General features: G+C 53.0%; 1 protein-coding gene and 1 non-coding gene across 2 annotated transcripts in view; both read right to left on the bottom strand.

The window, feature by feature from the left end:
* The window catches only part of LOC121920537, a 26,904-nt gene that overhangs the window by 739 nt on the left and 1,304 nt on the right, over positions 1–24,861 (bottom strand). Inside the window, exon 2 of the mRNA XM_042447670.1 lies at positions 12–1,823. Within this exon, the coding sequence (XP_042303604.1) occupies positions 12–1,823 (1,812 nt within the window). The remainder of the gene's footprint in view (positions 1–11; positions 1,824–24,861) is intronic.
* Positions 3,550–3,743, bottom strand: LOC121924504. Its single transcript, XR_006102631.1, has one exon. It is a non-coding gene; the product is annotated as a U2 spliceosomal RNA (small nuclear RNA).

Here is a 24,861-nt window from a genome sequence, read left to right as displayed (position 1 = left end):
AGAGGCACAACATTCAGACGAGCTCGATGAACAAAACGCCAGTCAGCGAAACGGGTGAAATCTCCGCGTGGAATAAAGTGGTTACTTGAGTCCCATTGCGATGTCACCTCAAAGACCTTGCCCTGGTCAGGCTTGCTCAGAAGCGCGATGGTATATTTCTCCCTTAGAAGTTCTTTCAGTGAACTTTCTAGCAGATGTCTTGTTTTGTGGGAGAAATTCTGGACCTCTGGAGGGTTCCCTTTGGTGACGGTGAGCTGGGGGCCCTCTTCAGCATCCCACATCCATTTGCAACCAATAAGTTTGTTTAAGCGTCGGGTTGCGTTCCGGGTGCGGGTGAAGAGGGAGGAAAAGTCACCGCCATCGCGTCCAAATTCATTTTCCAGCGAACCGGAAAGATAGGTTGCTAGGTCGCTCTCTGATGGAATTCTAGCAATGCGTTTTTGGACTACTTCTTTTAGGGAACCTAAAGCAATAGATTTTACAGTCTTGTCAGGGCAGGTGAGAAGACGATATGCATGGATGATGGTTGCAGCGTCCCCTGAATCTCCCAGCTTAGGGATTCCTAATCCTCCATGTCGTTGAGCAATGTGCAGAATGTCGTTGGTCGCACGCTTAGGGAGGCTAAGCCACTTCTTCAAGGAAGCCGTGATTGCTCGGTCGACTCTACTGAGTGCTGTTTTCTGGACTGACGAACCCCGAAGAGCGAAGTCAATCCTTGGGAGGAGGAAAACCCTAAGCGCGTCGATCTTTTGCCATGGGGCTAGGAGGGATGCATCGATCTTCGTGGCATCCATCGCAATGGCATGCAGCGTAGCCTCAGGAGTCTGGTAGCTTCGGAAGCCCGTTGGAGTCCCTAGGTGTTGGTAGGTATCTCCTTCTTTAAGATGGATCATGGGTTTCCCTTGGATGGTAAAAGCGGTTGGCAGAACTCGATCTTTCAGGCTCCCATTGATGTGGAGCGTTGCACATTTTTTAGCATTAAACTGCAGACCCATCCAATCTGCAGCATGTGCAGTTGCATTTACCATTTGCTGGAGTTCATCAGCTTTTTCAGCTACCAGAACGAGGTCGTCCGCATAAGCCAAGATGCTCACTTTATTGCCATGTAGCTTAAAGCCACCGGGACCATTGATGATATGGCGGAGAAGAGGCTCCATAGCCAGGTTGAAAATGATTGGGCTAAGTGGACAGCCTTGTTTCACCCCACGACGAACACGGATTTCCGCTGTCTCGCCTTCCGCCGTCCTCACTGTGGTGGTACAGTCGTTATAAAGTTCACGGAGCAAGTCAAGGAATGTCGAAGGCATGCCCAATTCAGCCAGTGTTTCCAAGATGTGGGAATGTGGCACAGAGCCAAAGGCGTTGCTGATGTCAAGCCAGGCCACAGCACACTCTCTTCTGGTGCGACGAACAGTGTCAATGATAATTTGTATTATAAAGTTGTGTTCGTAGCAGCCCTCACAGGACATGAAGCCCTTTTGTTGAGGGCTGACAACGCGACCAGTGATGGCCCAGTCTGTGACCCTGGCAGCAATGCAGCTTGTGTACACCTTGTAGATGGTGCTACAGAGGGAGATTGGGCGCCAGTTGTTAGGGTCCGTTGGATCATCCTTCTTATGGATGAGGACAATCATAGCCTTTTTCCAGCTGGTCGGCGTTCGACAAAATTGTTTACTGAAATTAAAGATGGATGCTAGAACCAAGCAGCCAGGATCGTACTTCTTCAGTAAACTGTATCGAATGCCATCCTTGCCTGGGGCTGTATTTTTAGCCCTTGTCAGTCTTGCCTCAACTTCTTGAGGGGTAAAGTCTCTTAAGAGGATGTTGTTTAATTCTTCCTCCACTCTGCAGTCATCGGAGGTCAGCTGGAGGGGAGCTCTTTGCTCAACCGGTCGAAAAACAAAGAAAATGTTCATACAATGCCCACTGGGGATGTACAAAATGGAGATGGGCATATAGAACTCCCTGAACGCTCTGCTCTGTTGCACGGTACAAGCTTTTGAATGCGGATGCTGCCGAGGGTCATATGAAGCTTTGTTTTGTCTCCGATCATTGGATGGCAGAGAAAAAGGTACTTGGTGCCCAGAGTTGTTCACAGGGTGGGCTTTCTTTCAAACAGGTCTGGTGCTTTGGAAAGTTTTTAAATCAAAGAGCCAACCGCGTTTCTAGGTCATCAAAGTCCTCAACTCCGCAGCTTGAGCCATCCAATTTGACGCCAGCTAGTAAGGCTTTCTGGTGTCTTGCAAGGAGGTTGATAAGGCAGCAAGATTGTCTAGGGCACCTTGCTGGCAGTTTTATTCCTCATGCAAAACAGTGATACAGGTGGTAAGATGGTTTAAATCAGGTCAGCAGGCTGTTGGACCATAGATTGTGAGAGATAGGAGGTAAATCGCGGGTGGCTAATCATGCAACTGATGTCTTGTGCTCTTGAAAGCAAGAAGTTCTTAAATTTTGAAGAGCACTGTTCGCACAAAAAACAAACCGGTGAATGGTACACGGTGATGTGGGTGACAAGGGTCTTGGCTTTCATATTCTTTTTGGTTTCACACACACAGAGTAAGCTGACGAAGATGGGTACTGAGAACAATCTCTTCAGGAGAAGGTGCATAAATGTCCCCCTCCCACGAGTAAGGCAAGTCTTAAGAGCAGCACAAGCAGCAGCAAATCCTTTTTTTCTGCCCACACCCTCCTGCTCATGCGCGCCGGGATGGTATTTCTTCCCCCTGGAGCTTTTTAAGGAGGCACAAGACTGAAGTTCCACCTGTCTCTCTGAGGAGCTTCGGCACAGCATTATGGTAAGCAGGGATTTGCACTCACATGCACCACCTGGTCTGGTGGTAAGGAGCAGGCTGCCTCGATAGTTAACTAACTCACACGGTGTCACGGATGGTCTCCTGCGAACTCCTCCTGAGTCTCCTGCAGTGCACTCTGCTTTTCTTCTGGCAGGGGCTTCTGGAGCCATTGGGATCCATCAAATTAACTGATAATAACAGATCTACAACTTGATCTTAGCCAAAAGCCCGAGAGCTTTGTTAATGGATTTTTTGAGCGGGGAGACGGATAGGAGCTTGCTCCGTCCACTCCCACGCATCGACCTGGTATTGGCAGTTGCCTCCAGGAACGGTGCACCGCCCCTTTGGGGGGGATATTTCTGGTTTTAAAACAGATTGAGTTACTAAAGGGCTCTTTGGAGTTCCTCTGGGGAAAGCAGAGGACTTGTCAGAGAGTCCAAGAATTTCTTCCCCCGAGAGTCTAAATCCCACCAAGGGAAATAGTCTGAGGAAGGGGAATTTTGAACCAAAATTATTCCTCCCCTATGACTCTTTGGCATGGGAGGCCTTCAATGCTTGTTGACTGAGGTCATTTCCCTTTTGAGTTCCCATAAAGGCCAGGCTCCCTTCCTCAGCCCTCTTTTCCTTGGGGCCACGCCTCTCGGGGGAGAACTTCTGGAACTCTCATGACAAGCCTCTGCTCCCCAGAGGAACCTCCAAAGCCCCTTTAAGTAAGCTCAATCTGTTTTTAAAAAGCCACCAATATTCCCCCCCAAATGGGAGGTGCACCGTTCACTGGAGGCAACTGCAATACCAGGTCGATGCGTTGGAGGTGGACGGAGCATCCTATTTCCATCTCCCACCCAAAAATCAATTAATATATCGTCTCAATAGAGGACGTATCAGATATTAAAAACTGATAAGAACAGATACTACAACTTGAGTCCTTACCAAAAAGGACCGAGAAGCGATACGCAAAACTGCCTCCGCCTCTGGAGCCCTCTCCGTCCCAATGCACTTTCACGGCTACAGCCTAGACCTGACCGACCTGAAGCCTCGACCCAATGGACCCCGACCCATCCTCCAGCCCTGACAGTGCCCTCTGACCATGCGCCCCTCCACATCCCCTAGGGAGAACCTCATAGTGGTCCCTTTGGCTGCAGTGCCACTTCCGAGTTCTCCTCCTTCCCATTGGTCCCAATTTTGCATGGCCCCACCCCAGGCCTCTCCCATTCATGCTCTATCCTCCTCCGTTAACCCTTGCGCCCCCTTCCACAAAGGGGTGTCCACCACCTTCAGCCCGGGAGAGGGATAGGAGGAACAGCAGACCTCCTTCCAGGGAGGCGCTGCTGGCGAATATTAGCTGCCCACAAAGAAGGAAAGAGAGGAAAGGTAGAGGGTGAGTGAGAGAGAAAGAAAAGGGAAAATGAAAAACATGGTTTTTCCAGGTTTAAGTATTCCCCTCTACGCAAAACATTGAGGTGTTGCCTGTTACTCCACTGGAAAGACAATAATAACTGCCAAAAGGCAAGGCATAGGAAAAAGGAAAGCCACTACGATATGTAGATTCATTCCAAAAGGAAATCCATAGCCCTGATTTGCAGAACCGTGAGCAAGCAGTTGTTGACAAGCATCAGAGGTCTCTCTGTCAGCGAGGGTCACCATAAGCGAGTGGTTGACTTAAACACAACACAGCAGCAACCAAAAAAAAAAACTATGCAATTGGAGTAGAACCAGAGTCTGAAATATGGGCAGAGGCTTGGAAGTAAATTTTTTTTTTACCAAAGAAATTAATTAATATAGCTCCTTATTCATGACTCAGAAATTTACGTTAAGAGATACCAACAGTTCAAGATCCTATCCATGTCAGCAGCGTAAGTTGCAATGATGGACCTGCCAGTCTTAAAACCGCCAGAACTGGAAGCTTTGCATCAGGATAAGGTGTTGTCCGAGCGAATGGTCGTTTTATCCTCTAGACTGGAGGACCCCAAAATAGGCGCGATGAAAGGTGTCCTAGGTGCGCAACCGGCTCAGTTCTGGAGATATATCTCATACAGCATATTCTGTCTGGGGGGAAAGAATGGAAAGGGCCAAAACATGGATCAGACTTAATGTATATCTCAAATCAGAGAGGACACTAGGCCTTGAGTTAAGACTATCACAGGTCAAGGGCTGGGATCAATGCAAGGTGATAGGTGGGATGTGTTTCAGGTCATTGGCTATCTTCCAGGCACAAGAAGGGAGGTAGTGTGGCACATAAACCTCTGTTTTCTACGTTGCTCTGAGAACTGCCCAGCAGTATGAAACCTCTAGTATATTAATATAACAAATACGTCGTAAAACTGGAAATGTAAAGACGTCGTTATGTTAACTGCTTTGCCTAGAGCTTGCGTCGGTGCCTCATGAAGGCTTTTTGGGGGAGTGTGAGTGTTAACTGCAAGCTTAATCCTAGGGTGGAGAAAGGCAATATCAATCCTTGAATAAATAGGGCCCAGGAATTAAACTGGGCGGGAGGAGCGATTCCCAGACTCACAGGGGTTGAGCTTTGCCATTCATGGCTAATACAACAAGCCAGTTTACACTTTTGGGGTGTCCTTTAAGCACCTTAATTGTATTTTCCTTAATCTTTTTCTTTTTCCTGGTGAGTTAAGAGATCCAAAATCAGCTCGATAATAAACACTGCATACCGGCTTGAATTTCTTCTTCCCTGTCCTTTTTCTGGAAATAGAGCAAATAAGGTTTGAAAGGTCGAATTTCAATATTTGATCCCCATGGAGAGAATCTCCTGGACCATCCACACCTTGATGCTCTCATAACGCCAGCGGAAAACAAAGAAAGAAATCATGGTACCATTCTCACTACAAAAAGAAACCAAAATAGCAGCAAAAGGCACAGAGGTCTTCGGCAGCTGGGAAGGGAGGCATTTGAAGTTAAACCTGAGTAAGCATCATTAAGATCAGAGTGAGTATAGAGTTGCCAGCCACCATGATTTTGGAGGCTGGGTTTTGAAATCACCGCTCGAATCATGGAAACCGCTTGGGGACCTTGGCCAAGTCAGTCTCTCAGCCTCAGAGGATGGCAATGGCAAGATGGGTTTTGCCTTCAAAGATCATAAGTGAGAAAAGACTTGAAGGCAAATCACCACCAGAGGGATCTGGTAGCAACTTGGAGACTAATTGGGTAGAACAAGCCTGGAGCACACATATGCTTTTGTGTTGAGTGTAGACTGGCTGCATCTGAGGAAGTAGACCAAGGCCGATGACAGTTTAATTATCCTGCAATTTCTTTCACACTTCGAGTCCGCAAGGTCAGTTACTCCTCAAGCAGATCCCTTTGTGTTATATGAATGAATTACTGTGTTTAAAAACATTTTTTCAAACATCGCGAACTTTGGGAAGCTTTAACCTACTATGTTTCTCCAGGGACACACAAAGCTGCTCACCTGGGCCAAAGGGAACCTCTTTCGTTCGAATGCCACTGATATCTTGTGTATTCATGATGTCAATTTGAAAAGTGGGGATACTCAGCTAGATGGTCATATATAATTCCGCCTTCGACAACGCCCATATCTTGAATACAAGCTTACCCAAAAGAAAGCAAAGCATGCTCTGTACAAAATCCTAGCAGCATTTTCATTTCTGTCCGACATACTACCACAAGCAAATTCTACTCAGAAAGTCTATTTTTTTAGCAAAGTGTTCTTAGTGAGAACGTCTAGTTACAATGGAGTTCGAAAAGGCTTTAGATAAAACTTATGGAAGGGAGGCCTAACAAGGATTTACGCAATAGCAAAGATAGCAATCCATTCTGTATTGCGTCTAATGGTAGCTAGGCACTCCCTAAAGCATGTACAAGGTGGAAGCCAAGTCCCTTCCGGAATTAACCCCTCACAGTATTGGAATTGATACTGTCTGTTATCAACTGAAATATCAGCTGTAGGGAAAGCAGAAAGACAAAGATGCCGAATGCATTCAGGCTCTTCGGCAGAGCTGGACCATTGGATGGGAAAAGGACACTGAGACCTAGATGGATCTGCCTGTGGCAGGGTTTCCTTTGTTTCAGAGGAGGGAGTCGGGGAAGCTGTAGTACAAAAAAAGAGAAACCATTGTCAATGGCCTGGATAAATGTTGTGTTGGTAGTGACCTTGATTAGGCCAATTTCCAACATAAGGGAGACCCAAGGGCCCAGCACAGCGGAGTCGTAATAAGGTTGCTTCCTTCAGAGGGGCTTTTGCCTGCCTCTAAGAGCTGAGGAGCAGGACTTGCCCAGAGAATCCCCAGTAGGTTTGCCATAAGCAAGGAATCACAGTCCATGACTCAACCCCGAGGCCAACGACCGGATCCTGTCTTTTTATCTGGTGAAATGGATAGCTGGAAAAATAGACACAAGATTTTAAAAAGGCAAGGAATGACAGAAAGCCAAAGAGTGAGGATTGTTTGTTCCTTTGGAGGGTAATCATGAGAGGCGGTGGTTCTTTGCCAAGGATGGGCTGCAAGCCAGAACTGGGCAGAGCCAAGAGTAAGAGGTGGACAAGTCCCGTCCATCATTTGTTCCTTTTATGCTACCATCCTAGCGTTGTCCCATCTGGTCTTTTCCAGCCCCTTCTCTCCCTCCTTTTCTCTCCTATGCAGTGGAAGGGGGCCATAGGACACATATGCCCAAAGCGTTAACAGAAATAGGAGACCCATGCTTCTTGTTGTAAACCCATTCGCCCTCATACATTGCTCCACTGGCAAAGAAGTACTTTCCACAATCCATGGCGTCCCCATTGACAAATCGCCCACAGATACTCATTCCTGCAGGGGGAATATTGTGAGCCAGGTTTCATCAGCTTCAGAGACAAAGTGTGGGTCCCCCAAAACCAGCGGAAAAAGTGAAAAAAGCCACCTATTTAGGACTGAATTGGCATTCAATGGATGTGAGCAGCATCACAATGCAATGGTACCATTCTTAATTGAAAAACTTTTTCCTTATGAAACCTTGGGCCAAAAAAATGAACAAGCAGACCCGTGTTTCCCAGTAGTTCCCCATGGGTAAGAGTCCTCCCCTTTCCCTCCACCACAATGACTTATACGCCATTTAAAGAAAGGGCAGAAAACAAACTCTTTCCAGGCCAAGGCCAAATTCCATTTGTCCTAAAAGAACTAGGGGGGACATGGATGGGGAGGCAGTAAGAGAAAGGCACGGTATGATACAAAAAGCCAGCATATGTACCTTAATTCCTTCCTCCACACCAGCAAAACACCTCATCTCTTTTAAAGACGAGTCACAGAAAACCTTACGTCTATTCAGAGTGTTGACTCGTTTGGTCAACCAAGTGCACAAAATGCAGATCAAGCTTTCAAAGCTCACGACGGGAACCGCAAGCAACTCCCGGGACTCAGTCCTTGCATTCTAAACCAATGGCCCTTCAATGTTCACAGCATATGAAAGTGCAAAGATCAAAGGCTCATCTAGTCCAACCTCCACAAGTTACACTTAAATCATCCCTGATAAATGCGGTTGAAACTTTTGTTTGGAATGCCTGAATGAAGGAGAGCAGACCACCTTACCAAGTATTTTTTCACTGTTCAGACAGTTGCTTCATGTCAAGAAAATTCTTTCTTCATGTTTAGTCAAATTTTTTGCTCTTTTGATCCACTAGTTTGGGTGCCGTAACCTCTTTGAGCAGAAGAAAACAAGCTTTGCTCCATCCCGGGTTGAAATTAACCTTAGCCATTAAACCTGGTAAGGATGATGGTGGGAGGCACGGTTCCCCTCATCAGCCCTGTTTTGCCAACTGTTTTATGCGCCTAATCTCTCACACCAATGGGACTGTTTCATACTTTGAAATCAGGGTCCTTTCTGTTCTAAGTCCTGTCCCATGTCTGGTTTTAAACAACCTGAGGGATCTTGTCGCTCATAAAGATAGTAGTAGATGATTGTTGTGGGCATTATTGTGTTAGCCACGAATCTAAAACACTTTTGTTGTACTGCGGAGGTCACTAGTTTAAATTGTTAGGTAGGCCAACAGAAGGGCATGTCCAAAAGTCACTTTTCAGTGCTGTAAATAAAAGACAAAAAGAGCAACATAAAAAAATAAAAAGAGGAAGTAATCTAGACAGAAAACGCTTGAGAATGATTTAGGATATTCAGCCTTATGGTTTAAAAACCAACACAATCAAATCAAAAGACTTGATAAGCCTCACCTTATCCCATTCGCACCATTATCCCAGTATATTGCGCCTGTTAGTGGTCTCCACCTGCTCCGCCCTTCCCATGACGGAAGCCTCCCCCAAAACTGCCGTCGTAGATATTGCCCACCCATAATCGATAAGACTATTAGGGAATCAAGGAAGAAGGACAATTAAAAGAATAGCAGCAATATAGATATTGCCAATGGCAGAAGACGGTTGCCAAAAGACACAAATATTTGTGGAGCTTTCGAATCCCATAAAAGCACCGAGTATATTGAAAGGCTTTAAAACAGAAAGTGGACAAATTCAAAGAGAATGAGACTGAGTTTTTAAGAAACACTATTAATTAAGATAAAGTAAGTCGTCATAGAAAAGTTCAACTCTGCGAACTAGGGAGCTTCCAGGAGTGTGCATTCCACAAAAGAGCTTTTTCGGACAATATTATTTTATGCAGTTTAACACATAAAAGCACAGCAGTAAACCTAAAGACATGAACTGAAACAACAGCAATCAACAAAAAACAACCCTGTTACTCCCTCCCCTGAATGTTCACTGTAAATTCGCCTTTTGCACTTTCCCTTCCTTGACTTCCTTCAGTCATCCTCCCTGTCGCTATTTCCTACTAGGAGTATGTGTCTCCCTGCATGTCTTCAATTGTTGATGGTCATTCCTCCCATTGTTCATGCCTCTCTTTTCATCCAGTCTAATCCTGCTTATGTATTTCCAGATTTAGGATGGGCAAATCTCCTTATTTACTTTATCTTTAAAATACGAGAGCGAAGACGAGAAGGCGAATTGAAAGAAGGCTTTCAAAAGGGAAATGTCTTCTGGTATTGCACCTGATCAACGCAGAGGACCATGCTCCTTATCAAAAGCCACCAAACCACACAAATGACCACAGCCCTCTTGGAGAAAGGTTGTGGCCTACAACACAATATAGACAGAAAAAAGATGCAGTAATAAATTGAAATCTCTGTTTTTTCCCATAGAAAGCATAAATTCCCTCCTTGTTGAAAAACCAAACAAACTGAAAACCTACCTACAACCGGATGTCGGCGAGGTCATAAGAGTGGCTGAAGTCCCACTGCCGAAGGCTTTTTAAATTGTCACAAAGGCACCTTCATACCAGAAGAAACGTCCCTGTTTAGTAAATCGTGCCGCTGAAATAAAATTGAGGAAATAATCGTTTAACACCTGAGCATTTTGCTCGTAACACAGAGCAATTGACACTTATAAATAAATACACCGCCGGACATTAACCAAACACTTGAGGCCGTTGTAAAAAATACCAGCTTACTGACAGGCTAAAGGCCTAAAAGGCCAATTTAAAAACAGTCGAAATTTTTATCAAATGAAGCCAGCATTATATTCAGACATGTAACATTGATTCGGCAGTTGTTGCTGGATGTTCCACACAGCCACAAAGTGGCTTATAGGTCATGGATTAGAAAACTTGAAATGATACTATACACATATTGATTCAGTGACAAATAATTTGTCAGCAAGACTTTGCAAAAACCTCTTGTTAAGTACCATTTCAACCTTGCAAGGGAAGAGTGTCTCCACATATAGAAAGCGTCATCAGAAGACATTTCTTGTGGTACTTTTGACACCAACTACAGATAGACATTTCTCAAGGAAAAGGAGGAAAACACTTTTCAGTCTTTTTCCACATGTTGAAATCCATTTCAGGCAATAATGCATCTGTATGTTAAGTCCTGATTCTGCAGCCCTTTCCGCCACAAGAGGAGAAACTTCCTGCCTCAGATTCCCGCATCTAGGTGAACTTGCAGTTTGCATTACATTGCCATGCCTCTTGGGCCTTCAACCCACTGTCCAATATTACGAAACAGAGAGGTGCCCACCTTGTAAACATCCAAAGCCATGCCTGATCCCATTCTCACCTCACCTTCATAGATGCTAGCCAAGCATCAGGGCAGTATAAAATGCAGGATGCATCTGTAGTTATTGAGCAGACGCAGGGGTTTTCCCTAAAATGCAAAGAAGAGATGCATACAACTGCCATAGACAAAAGAGAGTACATGACCATATTTCCTTCTGGAAGATGTAGGGCTCCCTTCATCATGCTGATGTGGGGAGCCAACATATCTTTTTTAGATACCATCGTCACTCCTGCCTGACTTTCCATGCGGATCCCTGCAACGGGATAAATCGCGGTCAAAGTTCTTCAGCGTCTCTGCTCAGCCTGCCAACCCCAAGTAGACTAAGCCGCGAGGCCTGCACCACAGGTCCTGGCAATAGGATGAGGATCGTACAGGGGCAGCATACAACGAACCGAGAGGGGGTCGCCAGAGAAATCAGTAGCCGGGGTCCACCGCGGGGGAGGGGTGTGGGGGTGGACTGCACTAAAAAGAGCGAAATGAGGATCCATTTAAAACAAGTGTGAACCCTCATCACTAACTCCATCAAACCAGGTACGGGGCCCCCTCGGCCATCAGATGGGAACGCGCAATGAGGCCCAGGGGCGCGCGACGCGCCCCACCGCCGAACATGCCCCCTGCAAAATGAAGAGAGTGACAGCAACTATGCGACCCACAAAGTGTTGTAATACCGAGAAAATCATCCTTTTTTGGCAGGGGATGTGTGAGTGTGTGTGGATGTGGCCGAAGACGTGGGCAGGGGAGGGGACACGGAATGGATCGTGTGGAAAAGGGTCAGGAAAAGCCACCCTCAGGGGCCAAATTCAATGTCAGGGTGAGAGGGGCACTGGCACATTGTGGTGACTTTGAAGCGCAGAAGCCAACATTAAATTAACCCACCTTATACAGGCCCCCTTGAAACATGCCGTTCCTACGAGGGCTTCTCCCATATAATCCCCATGAACGTTTTCCACACCTTCATAGCTTAAGGACAAGGACAGCAAACAAAAGATGAAAACAACATGTGATAAAGCAGTGAACGAATAAAACCGAATTACAATTAGTATATGTCTGAAAAGAAAGGAAGACCTGAAATACTATTTTTTTTAAACTTAAAATCCTGTGATGGGAAATTAAAAGCACCAGGAGGAACTGGAAGGGAAAAACACTTTATAAGCCACCTTTACCCCAGACCGCACCTGAAATCTATGCCGTTAACCACGGTTAGAGAACCCGGATTAATAACTAATTAAAAGGTAATTTATGCCATTACTTACATTAATAATAATTCATCATAATAAGAATTTGGAATCGTTTTTTAAATTATTTGGAATTGCAGGAGCTATGAGTATAAATGACCCATCAAAACTAGTGTGAACACCACCATCAAACCATCTAGTGAAACCAGCCCTGTTTTTCTGTCTAACTTCTTAAATACCTTACAACAATGAGTTGAGTGAGGACAGGCTCCTCTGACTCACAATGGGTTCGGGGACTGGAAGCGCTTCTGGCTGCCTTCAGTTTCTTCCCTTGGGAAACCAAGGGAGCTGCAAGGTGTCATACCGCTTGATTTTGCAGCTGGCAAAGGGTCCTGTATGAACTGCACAGCGGCAGAGCAGCTCATGTGCCTGCATAGGCAAAGACTTCTTCCCTTTTTGCTGTCCTTTCTTTCTTCTTATCTTTACCCATTGCTGCAGAACGAGGGACACTTGCGTCTTTCGGCTGTGGAAGAAGGGGCATGATTAATTTACGCGCCAGAGAGATGCTTCACCCACCTCGTGCCAAGAAACGAGTTGAAAGCGGTTTCTAACTATCTAATGATAGACAAGAATGACAAGCATTTAACCGCATCAAAGGGTTCCATGGGAGGAATCCTTCTCATGGCCTGCAGCGCTAATAAAGCCATTCTGTAGGATTGAACCGTGGATTAAAAGCTGGAGAGAGAAGCAGCTGTGACCTTTAATGGTTGTGTAAATGCAAATTCACAGACGTCGCTTGTCTGCAATGCAACAGGGAACCAGCAAACATCGGCGGAAAATTTCTCCCTTCTATACAACCTCTAAAGGCACATTAACTAGGAATAGGAAGCTTATGATGGCAGATAGAGTCAGCACAGATTAATATATGGGAGATAGCACAATAAAAGAAGTTAAAAACGGAATTAAAAAAAGTATTTAAAGTATCTTTTCATTACATGTAACTATCTGTGGTTTTTCGTGCCTGGAACACTCACCAAATTGTTGCCCTAACAACCTGTAAAATATAGCGTGTCGTCCGTAGAATCAATATAATCAATAATAAAATACTAATAAATAGAATAACAAAATACATAGGTCAGTCTGTAAGAAGACGGGCAGCACCCCTTTGAGACTCACGGAAGAGGGAGATTTGGCAGCATGAACTCAAGTCTAGATCCTCATATGCATTAGCAGGAATAAATGAATTATTGATTTATAAACAAAAACCGGCAAAGGAAGAAACAAAAAGGAGAAATTTTGGCAGGGCATAAATTGGGACTATAGCAATTATATAAACACTAGAAGATACCAAGGAGAAAATTTCAGCATTCTGTTTCTTACTGGTTTGTTGTGTGTGTGTTTTGGGATGGAAAAGAAGAGATCTATCTATCGATATATCGATTTACACATATAGTATATTATACAACACACACAAACTATATTATCCATTTTATCCTCATGCTTATGGGAAGCAACAAAACAAACTGTTTACAAACTCCACTTCACATGAATCTGGAAACAATCCCAAATTATTCTAAAACATGAATATGAAATATAAATACAAACCTCCTTCCTAATCAGTCACGCAGCTCCCCTTTTTTTGCGGTAAAACCCCACAATCCTAAACATGTTGGCTTCCAAAGAGCCCATATCCAGGCTTTTGTGTTGTTTGTTGTTGTTTGTTTGTGGTGGTGGTGACATTTTGGACTTATTCATCCATCTTAAGCCTCCCAGCTTTGCTTCCCTTCAAAGGGCCTGCCCTGGCCTTCCCCTGATGCTATAGAGTGTGAACATGCAAAGGCCTCCAGAGTGGGCTTCCATGGCTTTTAGCAGGGAAGATAGCCCTGGAAGCCATTTTAGTGAAAGGGAAGGAGGCTCGCTTTGTCTCTTGGCCACAAAAGTGCTCCTTATCTCAGATAGTTAAGGCTGAGTAGTAGGCTCGCAGGCCACGAGGCCTCATGGTAGCCAGGGCAACCATTTCAGGGCCCAGAGGACTCCATTTTTATGAAGGGCAGCGCTTTCCTCTTAAAGGAGCCGCCGCCTTAATTCTCGCCTCTCTCACTGGGATGAGGCTGAAGAGGAGGGATAAGTTGCGCATATGAAAATAGATATTAGTTTTTTTGCCCTTAGTTAATAATAGGAAAATTTGCTCATATAGAATGCAATTGGAGATATTTGTCGACAGAGCCCCATGGAAGGCGGGAGAGGGAAGAAGAAAGGTGGGGGGTTCAAGGGCGGGGCCATGCAATTTTGGACCAATGGGGAGAGAGAAGAAAATTATTTCTGTTCTTCAGCTGGTATTGTGTAATTCCAGTGCATGGCCAGGTGGTTTCCGCTGGTTTCTTCTTCCCTCAGGGCCGACGCTTCCAGCGAGAAGCAATAGCGACCCTTGGGCTCAGAGGAATATGGGCGGGGGTGTGATGGTGGGCGCCCATGCCAAATCTTTGGCCAAACAATAGGAGCCGGGAAGAGAGCCTCAAAACTCTCCACCTCTCCTGGGGCTGAAGTTCTCCCGGGAGCGAGTCTGTGAGGCAGGGAGGGCGTGGCTGTGGAGGCAATTAAGAAGGTCCCATGGGCAAAGTGGTGGTTTTCTGGGGGGCTGAGGGGGAGCGAGGGTGAGGGTGGAGGAAGGAGAGGGGGGCTAGGGTGCCAGGCAATTGAATGCCACTCACCTTTGACCTGTAAGAATTCCCAATGAGATGGGTCTCGTGTGGGGCAAGCGTACGCATGCTTTTTAGACGGGATCTGCGATTACATCTTATTAAGGAACAGAGAACAGGAGCCGAGAAGTTTGGTTGGCTTTGGTTTACGTGGGCGTTTGTGGGACCTTTTGGCATGACTTTGTAGTATTCTAGCGCGGAGAAGAGGCATATGGTTATCCAGCCTTTGGCTTGAATGTTCTCGCGCGTTGCTTGTATGTTGTTAATATATCGGGGTGTGTGAGAGCCTGGGGTAGGGTCGAGATGAGTGGTCTTTGGCAGAGGTTCCTCGAGAGCAAAGGGGATAGAGATGGCTTCAGGTTTATGATTGCTCAAGAGTCAACTTCGAGCAAGAGACCCTGGAAGCTAACATTAAAGTAAATGAAGGTGCCTATTCTCATTCCCACTAGGGGGTCGAGTTAGTCATCCAATGTGTAAATCTGTTTCATTCTACCTGATAATGGTGGCTGGGTGCCTTTGTTGGTCCATTTCCCAGCTTCAAAGTGTGTGGGATGAGGGAGGTCCGCGGTTCGCATGCGAGGGCGACGGTCGTATCAATGCAGCTCTAGGGGTTGTATGTCTTATTTGGCGGTGCCTGAGCGAGGCACGGCGCTGGCATCATGTGGGGGTCGTGCCAGAAGGTGGGGCACATCCTAACCTGGTTTCTCCCTAGGAAGAAGGAATTGGCTTCGGCGTATGGTTGAATAGTACTCGCAAATCAGGATCCACGTAGAGTTCAAGAGAATGAGTGCGAGGGAGGCAAGCGAGCAGTGCAGTTGGGCTATTTAAGTGAGGTTAAGGGCGCTGAGGGGGAAGTGAGGATGCTATGGGTGCTGCGCCAGAGATGATGTGGAGAGTAGCGTGGATCAAGGAGGCTCGTTAGTTATCGGATAACTGGGAGAGGCGGAGTGTTGGGTTACAGGTCATGGGAATGGGTTAGAAGTCTCGGATGGCCTGCATATGTAGGCGAGGAGTGATGTCGGGGCGGCTGGCATACGATACGGAGCGCTGTGGGATAACTCGATGTAGCGCGAAGGGTAGTTGCAGGGCATTACTCATCTAAAGAATAGATGCACGAGGGGGCTAGTGGTGTGGTGCGTTGTCTGTGCTATTTGGCGGGTGTGGGTGCGTCGGTTGGGTCAGTGTGTTGTGGAGCGTTGCGAGATAATGGGTGGTGGTTGGGGCGGGGGCGGCCAGATTAGGCCCCTCCAGTGTAACGGTCCCAGTGGGACCGAGCTTGCTCGTCGCGGGGATCGAATCGGGGCGACGGCCTGTGTTGGCTGTAGGCATGGTGTAGGGGGGGGGAGGCGGGCATGGGGGAGTGGCGGAAAAAACGGGGGGGAGGGAGGTGGGTGGGCATACCGGGTCATAGATCGCGAGCGAAGCAGGGTCAGTGGTCGGCTTGATGGAGTGGTTATATAGAGCCCAGGTTTAAGCTGGGCTTCGTGGGTGGATCGGTTCGTATAGCGTGGTGACCCGATGGTATAGAGCTGTGCAGGTAGAGTGGTGGGGTCGTCGATGATCGCCGACCACCCAGAAACTTGTGGGGCCCTCAGACGCCCGGTGGAAAGCGACAACAAACCCGTGCCAACCCGGCTGCGCCAAGCGCGTTCATTGGTATCACGCCCGTGAGTGGCCAGTGTGTGATAACGAAAGACGGAGTTGCCTGTGCGCCCGAACTAAGGGTCACGCCGCTTGCGTCTCCGGTCAGCGCGTGATGAGAGCAACGGTGAGGCGAGCCGCTAACCCACAAGATGCCGCCACCCCGCTCAGGAACCCGGAGGTTGGATCAGAGTCGAGAGCGGTCGATGTTGGGGGCCGTAGGGGTGGTACGTCCCTCAACCGCCCGAGAAGGGGGAAATAAGGACAAGGGGCACAAGAGGAACGGATAGCGCGGGGAGGGCGCAGGAGTAGTGAGAAGACGATGGTGGCGCAAAGCAGAGGGATCACAAAACGCAACGTCGAGCGAGAAACAAAACAGGAAAAATGAAAATGATCGCGAAGAAAGGAGAGGCGGCCGAGCCATAGGTGCGAACCGAGAGGGGTCACCAACTCGCCGCGGGGGAGGAACCAGGAAGTGAAGAGCAAGGGAAGGCACGAAGCACCAGCGCGAGAGCAAACAAAGGGAAGGGGGAGGAAAGCACGACGAGCGGCGCCGAGTGGGGGAAAAAAAAAAGAAGCAAAACGGGAACAAAAAGAAAACCGGACCCAGAAGAGTAGAAGAACGGCGACAGAGAGACAACGCGAGAAGTAACAAACAGGGAAGGGGGAGAGGAGAGCAACCGAAAGGACGAAAGGGCCAAAGCGAAAGAGATAGAAAAGAAAATGTAACCACAAGCCCAAGCGGCCGCCAAGAACCAAGGGCACAAAAAAGACAAAACACACGAGGGATAAGCCCAAAAAAAACCAGGCAAACAAAGGGAGCCCGCGACGGCCCCGCACAGAAAACGTGTGGGCGCCGGGAACCCCCGCCACAGGCCCGTATGGGAGGTGACCAACCGAGCGCAAGAAGCTAAACAGGGCAGTCCGAGCAAGGGGAAGCAAACCGCTGCGGCCGCCAAAGGCAACCGACCGCGGGCCCGTGGAATGGGGAGAGGACCCGAAGCAGTGGCGGTCGAAAAGGGAGGGGGCCGCTGGGCGAGAAGGGAACAGAAGACCAAGAGAGGCAGCCGCACACTAGCGCGAGCCCAACATGCGAAGGGAAAGGCCCGAAACAACAAGAGAGGGAAACCACGCTGGAAGGGGGGAGGACACGACAGCGGCCGACGGCGTCGTGAGCGCGGCGACCGCCCAGCGCCACAGGACCCGCGCCCCCGGGGAGCGACAGACGAGCCACAGCGCCAACGCACGTAGCCGGAGAGAAGCGCACACACGAGCAGGAGCACGCGCAGGCCCGGGAGCGAGCGGCCAACCAACGCAAACCACCAACGGAGCCCGCGGGGGCGGAGAGCAAGCAAGGAAACGGAGGGCCACCCCCCCAAAACCCCAGAAGCGGAAGCAAAGGCCGGCCACCCACACCCCCCCGCGAAATCAAACGCCGCCCCCGCCGACCCCCCAAAAGAAAAAGGAAAAAGAGGGAGCCCAGGGCCGACCAGGCACCGACCCCACCCCGCCCCCCGACAGCCGCCCCGCCACACGCATCACCAAGGGACAGCCAAAAACGCACCCCCCAAGCCCCGAAACGAGCCGCGGCAAGCCGACCCGAGCGCGCCGGAGAACAGAAACACCCCCCACCGGCCGAGGCCACGAAACAAGCCCGAAGACAGGCGCGCCGCGAACAGGGCCGGGGCGGGCCCCCCCGTCAACCACCCGGGCGACGGCCGCGCGCACGCCGGCCGGGCCCGGCCCAGCGCCGAGGCGCGAGGACAAATCGCGCCGAGGAGCCCGAGAGGGCCAAGGGCGCCGAACCAGGGCAAGACCCCCTCGCACGCAACCAAAACAAGAACGCCGCAGGGGGCGTGTGCACGCAAAAAGGGTGCCCGCCCAACACAATGTCAAGGCCCGGCAAAGCCGGCGCACCGGAACGCGCGGAAAGAACGGGGGGCCAAGGACGAAGGACCGAAGCGGCAAGAGGGGGCGGTGGTGCCCGAGAGCACCACCAAGGAAGGCCCACGCGACAGGCCCCAGCGGCGCGCGGCGCGCAGGACACCCCCCAACCGAACGCAACGAAAAGTCGCGAAGCCACAACACACACACAAACCAAACCGAACGCAAAAAAGGAAGAGGGCGCCAACGACAGAAAAGGGAGAGGCAACAAGGGAGAGGGGGGCCGGGGTCGGAGGGGAGGGGGAAAGGGGGTGGCGCCAACAAAAAAAGAAGAAGAGGGGGAAGAAGGTGAGAGGGGAAGAGAGAGGGGGAAGCGACGGGGGTCCTGCGCGGGGCCAAAAACAGAGGAAACACGACCGAGAAGAAGGGAAAGGAGGCCCGGGCCGCCAAAAGGCGCAGGGGGGGCGCCGGGGGGGGAAAAGAGAAGGAGGGGAGTGGAGAGTGGGAGAAACAACGCACCCAACACGCGGCAGACACCCCGTGGGAACACCACAAAATAAGGGGCGGAAGGGTGGGAGAGGCGACGAACGCCGTGTGTGTGCGGTGGCCAAGGGCCCACAAAAACGGGGGGAAGGAGGAAGGGAACGGCAGGCGAGGGGAGCGGCCCAGAACGGCTAGCAGCCGGGGGGGGAGAGCGCCGGCGCGGAAGGGGCCGAAGAGAAAAAGGGCAGCAGAGGCGGGCACCCAGGGGGACAGCAACCGCGAAGCGCAGGGACACAACCAGGAAGGCACGGCGCCGCCACTGGAGCCCCAACCGAAAAGAGGAGCCGCCCCGAAAGAGCCCAGCCCGGGAGAGAGAAGGCCGGGGTGCGGCGTGGGCCAGAAAGAACACAGCACCGGGGGCGCAGGAAGAGCGCGCGAAAGGAAAGCCCCGGGACGCCGCGAAAAAACACGGCCCCGCGCACAAGGGGAAAGACAAAACAGCAAGAGAGCGGCCCGCCAAAATGGGCGGGGGGTGGCGCGACGCCAGCAAACCAGGAGCCAGCAACCAAACCCAGCCCCGGCAAGAAGAGGACAAGCGCGACAGGCCCACCCAGGGAAGAGAGATGTGACCGGGCCCACCGCAAGGGAAAGAGGCAGAGGAACAAAAACCGGGCCGAAGGGGGCGGGCCGGGAGGGCGGGAACCAGCCCGGCAACGCCAAAGGGAAAACAGCCAAGGAGAGGAAGAGAAGAAGGGAAGGCAAGAGGACAGAGAAGGAGAGGAGGCAGGGCCAACCGGGCGGGGAGGCACCTAAAGGCAGAGGGGGCCCGGTCAGAACCGCGGAAGGCCCACCGAAGGAAGAAAAAAGAAGCAGGACGGCCGCGGCAACCAGGGGAAAACAAGGGCGAGGGAGGGGGCACGGCACGGGGGGGGCACGGGGGGGGGCGGCCGACAGAAATGCAGGGGAGGAAAACCATGGGGGTCAAAGGGCAGGGAAGGGGAGAGAAGGCGCCCGCAAAACCCGGCCACCCCCGCAGAACAGGACAGAAGGGGCCCAAGGCGGCCGACCCGGGCCCCGGAATCGCGCCCACCCGGCCAGAACAGGGCCACACCACAACACGCACCACCCCCCGCAAAAAGATGGCAGAGAACCCGGGGAAGGTGACGGCGACGGAAGGGAACAGGGGCGGGGAACACATGCACAACGACACGGAGCAAGGGGAGAGAGAGACCAGGGGAAGAGCCGGCCACGCAGGGGAGAAGCCGAGACCCACGGCCCAGACGGCAATCCAAAAAGAGAGCGCAGAAAGCCGACGGCGAAAAAGAGGGAACACAGCAGCAGCGGGGTAGACCGAGGCCAAGAAAAAGAAGCCGGGCCAGAAGAGCGGCGGCGGGAACTTGGCAAAACCGAACAGATCAGCGCACAGGACGCCGATGGCAAGCGAAGGAGAAGAAAGCGGCCCCGGGGGCGCAAGGGGCCCTACCGCAGAGGGCCGGGGACAAAGAGCAGAAGCAACACAAGGCACCGAGAGGCGAGCTGAAAGCGCAGCGGGCAAAGCGCAACAGACGCAGAAACCAGAGGCCGATGAGGGCAACAGAAGGACACAGCCTCGCCGGGCCTCGGAAAAGAGGGCAGACTGAGGGGGGGCAGCACAAAGGGCGGGCAGCCCGCGCGAAGGGGGAGCCCCGCGACCGGCAGGGAGGGGGGAGGGTGAAAAGGGCGAACAGAGGCACAGCAAACGGGGAACGGCGAAGAAAGCCACAAACAGCGGGGGACGGAACGCCACACGAAACGAAGAGAGAGGACGGAGGAGGGGAAAAGACGGGAAAGACCCGGTGACCGGGACCGGAGGAGGGGGACAGCAGGGGTGGAGCAAGACGGGGCGGGGAAAGAGGCGCAGGGAAAGAGGCTACAAGGGGAGGGCACAAAGGCGCAACAGGAAGGCGCAGAACGGGACAGGACAGAAGAAAAGGGCCGGGGCCGGGCAACAAAGGGAAGACCGAGACAAAGGGGCAGGGAGCCGGGGAGCAACCGGGCCCAAACGGGCGGGCAACAGCCGCCGGAGCACCAAAACAGCCCGGGGGAAACCGCGGGCAACCGGCGACGCGCGAGGAAAAGAAAGAAGAAGGGGCCCAGCCGAAAAAACAGAACAAAACCAAAAACAGAAAAAAACACACAGAAACGCAACCCACGCCGAGAAAGACAACGAAACGAAGAAGCAAAAAAGGGAAAGCAGGGAAGGCACAGAAACAGGGGGGGGAGCGGGGGCAGCAGCGAGAGCGGGAGGACGCGAAAGGGCCAAAACGGGGGGAGCGCCGAACGCCAGGGACAAGGGAAGGAGACCATGCGGGGGAGACGCAGCCAGAGCGGAGGCCACTCGCGGAAGCCAGCAACAGAGGACAGCCACAAGAGGGGGGCGCGGGGAACCCGCGCGCCGGCAAGCACCGAAGGCGCCAGGAGCCGGCGCCGGGACCGAAGAGGAAGAGCAGACAAGAGAGCGCCCAGAAACAAGCGACACACCAAAACAAGGAAGGGGAAAACCAAAAAAGCGGGAGCGCGGAGGGGGGGGGAAACAGCGAAGAACAGCGCACGCCAAGCCCGCCCCGGGAGGGGAGCCGGGAGCGGGAGGGGACCACACGAAAAGACGGGGACGACACAAGCAGACCGCCGCCGACAAAGGGGAAAGGAGCCACAAGCCGAAAAAAGGCACACAAGAGCGGGAAGAAACAACCAGCAAGGGAACCCAAACACGGCAACAAAACCGACAAAGACAAGCAGAAGCCGAAAACGGGTGACAAGAAACCCCGGCCCCAGCAGCCGCACAGGGGGAACGCGAAGGGCACAACACGGGGGCCCCCAAGACCAAACAAGCAAAAAAAGAGGGACAACAAAAAAGGGCGGACAAACCCACACAAACACGGGAGCGCGCCCCAGGGCCAGCCAACAAGGGCAACCCGGGCAAAGGGAGAGGAACGAGCGAGACGGCAGACGAACACGACCAGGGGGAAGGCAACAGGCGGGGCGACAACGGACGGAAACGGGCGCAGGGGCACAGGGGACCCCACCAGAACGGGGGGCGACCGGCGGAAAAAGGGGAGAAAGAGGAAGAAAGCGAGGGGAGCACAGGCCGGCGCGACGCCGCCCCCGCCAGGCCCCCCCGCCGGAAAAGAAGGCCCGACGAAAAGGGGCGCCCGGGCGGGAAAAAAGCAGGAAAGACGACCAAGAAGACCCGGGGGCAGGCCAAGGGCCAGAAAAGGGGGCAAGAGACGACGCGGGACGGCGCAACCGGAAGCAGGCAGCCGACAAGGCGGGGGCGGGGGCACGGGCCCACACGATAAAAAACCCGCCGCCCCCGAAAGAGAGAGGGGCAGAAGCCCGGGAAGAGGCGGCCAGACAGGACGAGGGGACACAACCAGGACGCAGGCCCGCCCCCGGCCACCAGAAAAAAAAACGAAACCAAAAAAAGAAAAACAAGAACGGCAGGCCGCGAGCCCCAGCGGGCACCCAGCCCAAAACACACCCGCAGGACCGCCAAAAACACCGCCCGGGCGGCAAGCGGCCGAGGAAGGGGGCGAGGGCCCACACACCCGAAAAAAAACCGAGGCCGGGACAGACGGAGGCCCGGGAACCACGGGCCAAGCAGCGCCCCACGGGAAACACCAGCGAAAACCGAGAAAAGAACGGAGCCCGGCCACAGAGGAAAACAGCAAAACCACACAGGGGCCAACGACAAGGCGGGGGGACACCGCCCACACGACAACCGGCCAACAAGACGCGGCAGCCGGGGCCCACACCACCGAGCCACCACGGAAGGCGGCCGAGCCCACACAAAGCAGGACACACGCACCGAGAACCAAACCCCACGACACGCCGAGGCCGACAGACAAAGGACGGCGACCGAGCGAGGAGAACACGGCCGACGGCCAGCAGGAGCAACCGGGCAAGCAGGAACGAAGCACAAACGGGGCGAAAGACGCCGGAGAAAAGGGGAGAGAACAAAGAACAGACAACACGGCGCCGGAGGAACGGGACAAGCGGACAACAAGGGAGGACCCGCGAGACCCGCAAAGGAGCAGAAGCCAAGCGCAGCAGCAACAAGCCCGGGCACGACACGGAGGGCCCGAAAAAGGAGGAACGACCAAAGAAAGGGAAAGGGGAAACACGGACGCAGGCAAAAACAGAGCGCGGAGAAACGGAACAAGAAAGGCAAGACGCAGAACGCCACGCAGCAGCAACGCACCAAGCGACGACCGGCGACACGAGCAAAGGGCACACCCGGGAGCGCACGCCCGATGCGGCAAACCCCGGCAGGGCCCAGCCGCCAAGACGACGCCAAGCCACCCAAGGGGCCAGAGCCAGGCACCACGCAAAGCCGGGCGAGACGCGAACGCCAGCACCGCAGCACGACGCCACGCAAAGCCGCACGCCCACCCAAAAACCGCCGCGCGAGGGGCGGAAAAGGGACCAGAGGGCGGGCGGGGGCACCGAAAGCGCAAGGGGCCAAGGCAGCGCGACAAGAGAAAGAACGGCAACAGGAGCGAGCCGAAAAACAAAAAGCCGACAGAAGCACGGGGGGCGCGACCCAAAAACAAGAAAAAAAAGACAAGAACGAAAAAACAAAGGAAACGGGACAAGACAAACCAACCCCGGCGAACACCGCCCCCAGGCCCAGGAGGCAAGAGAGCCGGGCCGCCCACAAGAGGCACGCGGAACCCAACCCCCAACCCGAGACCCCAAGCGACCAACCGACAGAACGCGCGGGAAACAAGGCAACGCCGCCAAGAAGCCACACCCCGCCGCGGGCCGAAAGCCAAACCACACAGCCCACCCGACACCGGCAACCAACCGGCCGAGACGCGGAGCACCGAGCCCGCGAGCGAGAGACAAGCGGCCAGGGGCCCCCGCCGGCCCCCAACAAAAGCGAAAGACGCACGAACAGCACCCGGGACACGGGAACCCACCCCCAACCCGCCGCAGACAACGCAGGCGCGGGGGACGCAGGCCAGGCAAACCGCCCAAGAAGCCAACGGGGGCGCAACACGCGAGCAAAGCAACAGAGCAAGGCGGGCAAGGCGGCCAACCCCCAATGCAACCGGCACGCAAACGCAAGGCGGGGGGCGGGGGGGGGAGGCCCGCCAGCGAGACCCGGAAACCCCGCCGGGCAAACCCGGCCGGCGCAAACGCAAGGCGGACCGGGGAGAGCGCTAAAGCGGCCCAGGGCAACCCACGGGCAGGCCAGGAGAGGGGGGCCGAACAGAACACCGCAAGGGGAAGAACGACAAAACCAACAGGGCGGGGCCCGGGGCCGGCCGCGCACCACCCCACAGGCCGCGGGGCGCCCGCGGGGCCACGAAACGCCCACAACCGCCGACAGGAGGCCCCGCGCCCGCCGACCAGAGGACCGGGAACAGCACGAACAAAGAACGCAAGCAAAGGCCAAGAAGAACCGAGGCACGCACAGCCACAGAAGCCCCCACAACAGCACAGCACAAGACGCGAACGGCAGCGGCAGCCGCCGAACGAAAACGCCAACACCGGGGGACCGGCGCACGGCAAAGCAAGGGGGAGCGGGCGGCAGGAAGGCGAGCGCCGCGAGGAACGAAGAAGAGGGGGGACAAGACGGCGACCCACCCACCCCGGGGCACCCAAACCCCCCGGGAAGGCGGGAAAACAGGGGCGAAACCGGAGGCCCGCAACGGCAAAGCAAGGCGCCCCGAAGGCACCAAGAAACGAGAACCCGCGAACGCAACGACCAGACAACAGAAACCACACAACGAAAAAGGGAGGCCGCGCACCCGCGGGCGGAACGCCAAAACCACCCCCCAACCCGCCCAGAACCCCAAACACGGGAGAACGCAGCGGGGGGAAACCACAAGCCCCCCAAAGACCCGGCCGACCGCCCGCACGGACACACGCCGAGGCCAGCGCCAACCCAACCAGGAAAACGGCGCCCCGGGGCCGAAAGCAAGAGACGCGGAGCGGAGGGAAGCCCGCGCCAAACCACGCACAAACGCAACCAAAGGGCCGCAACCAGCAGGCCACCGGGGAACAAACACCGCGCCGACCACAACCAAAGCAGAGCAAGCCACGCGGACCAACAAAAAAAAAGGAAGCGCCCACGAAACACA

Source organism: Sceloporus undulatus, chromosome 2 (assembly GCF_019175285.1).
Source record: "Sceloporus undulatus isolate JIND9_A2432 ecotype Alabama chromosome 2, SceUnd_v1.1, whole genome shotgun sequence".
Classification (NCBI taxonomy): Eukaryota; Metazoa; Chordata; class Lepidosauria; order Squamata; family Phrynosomatidae; genus Sceloporus; species Sceloporus undulatus.
This window is presented reverse-complemented; position numbering and strand designations above follow the sequence as displayed.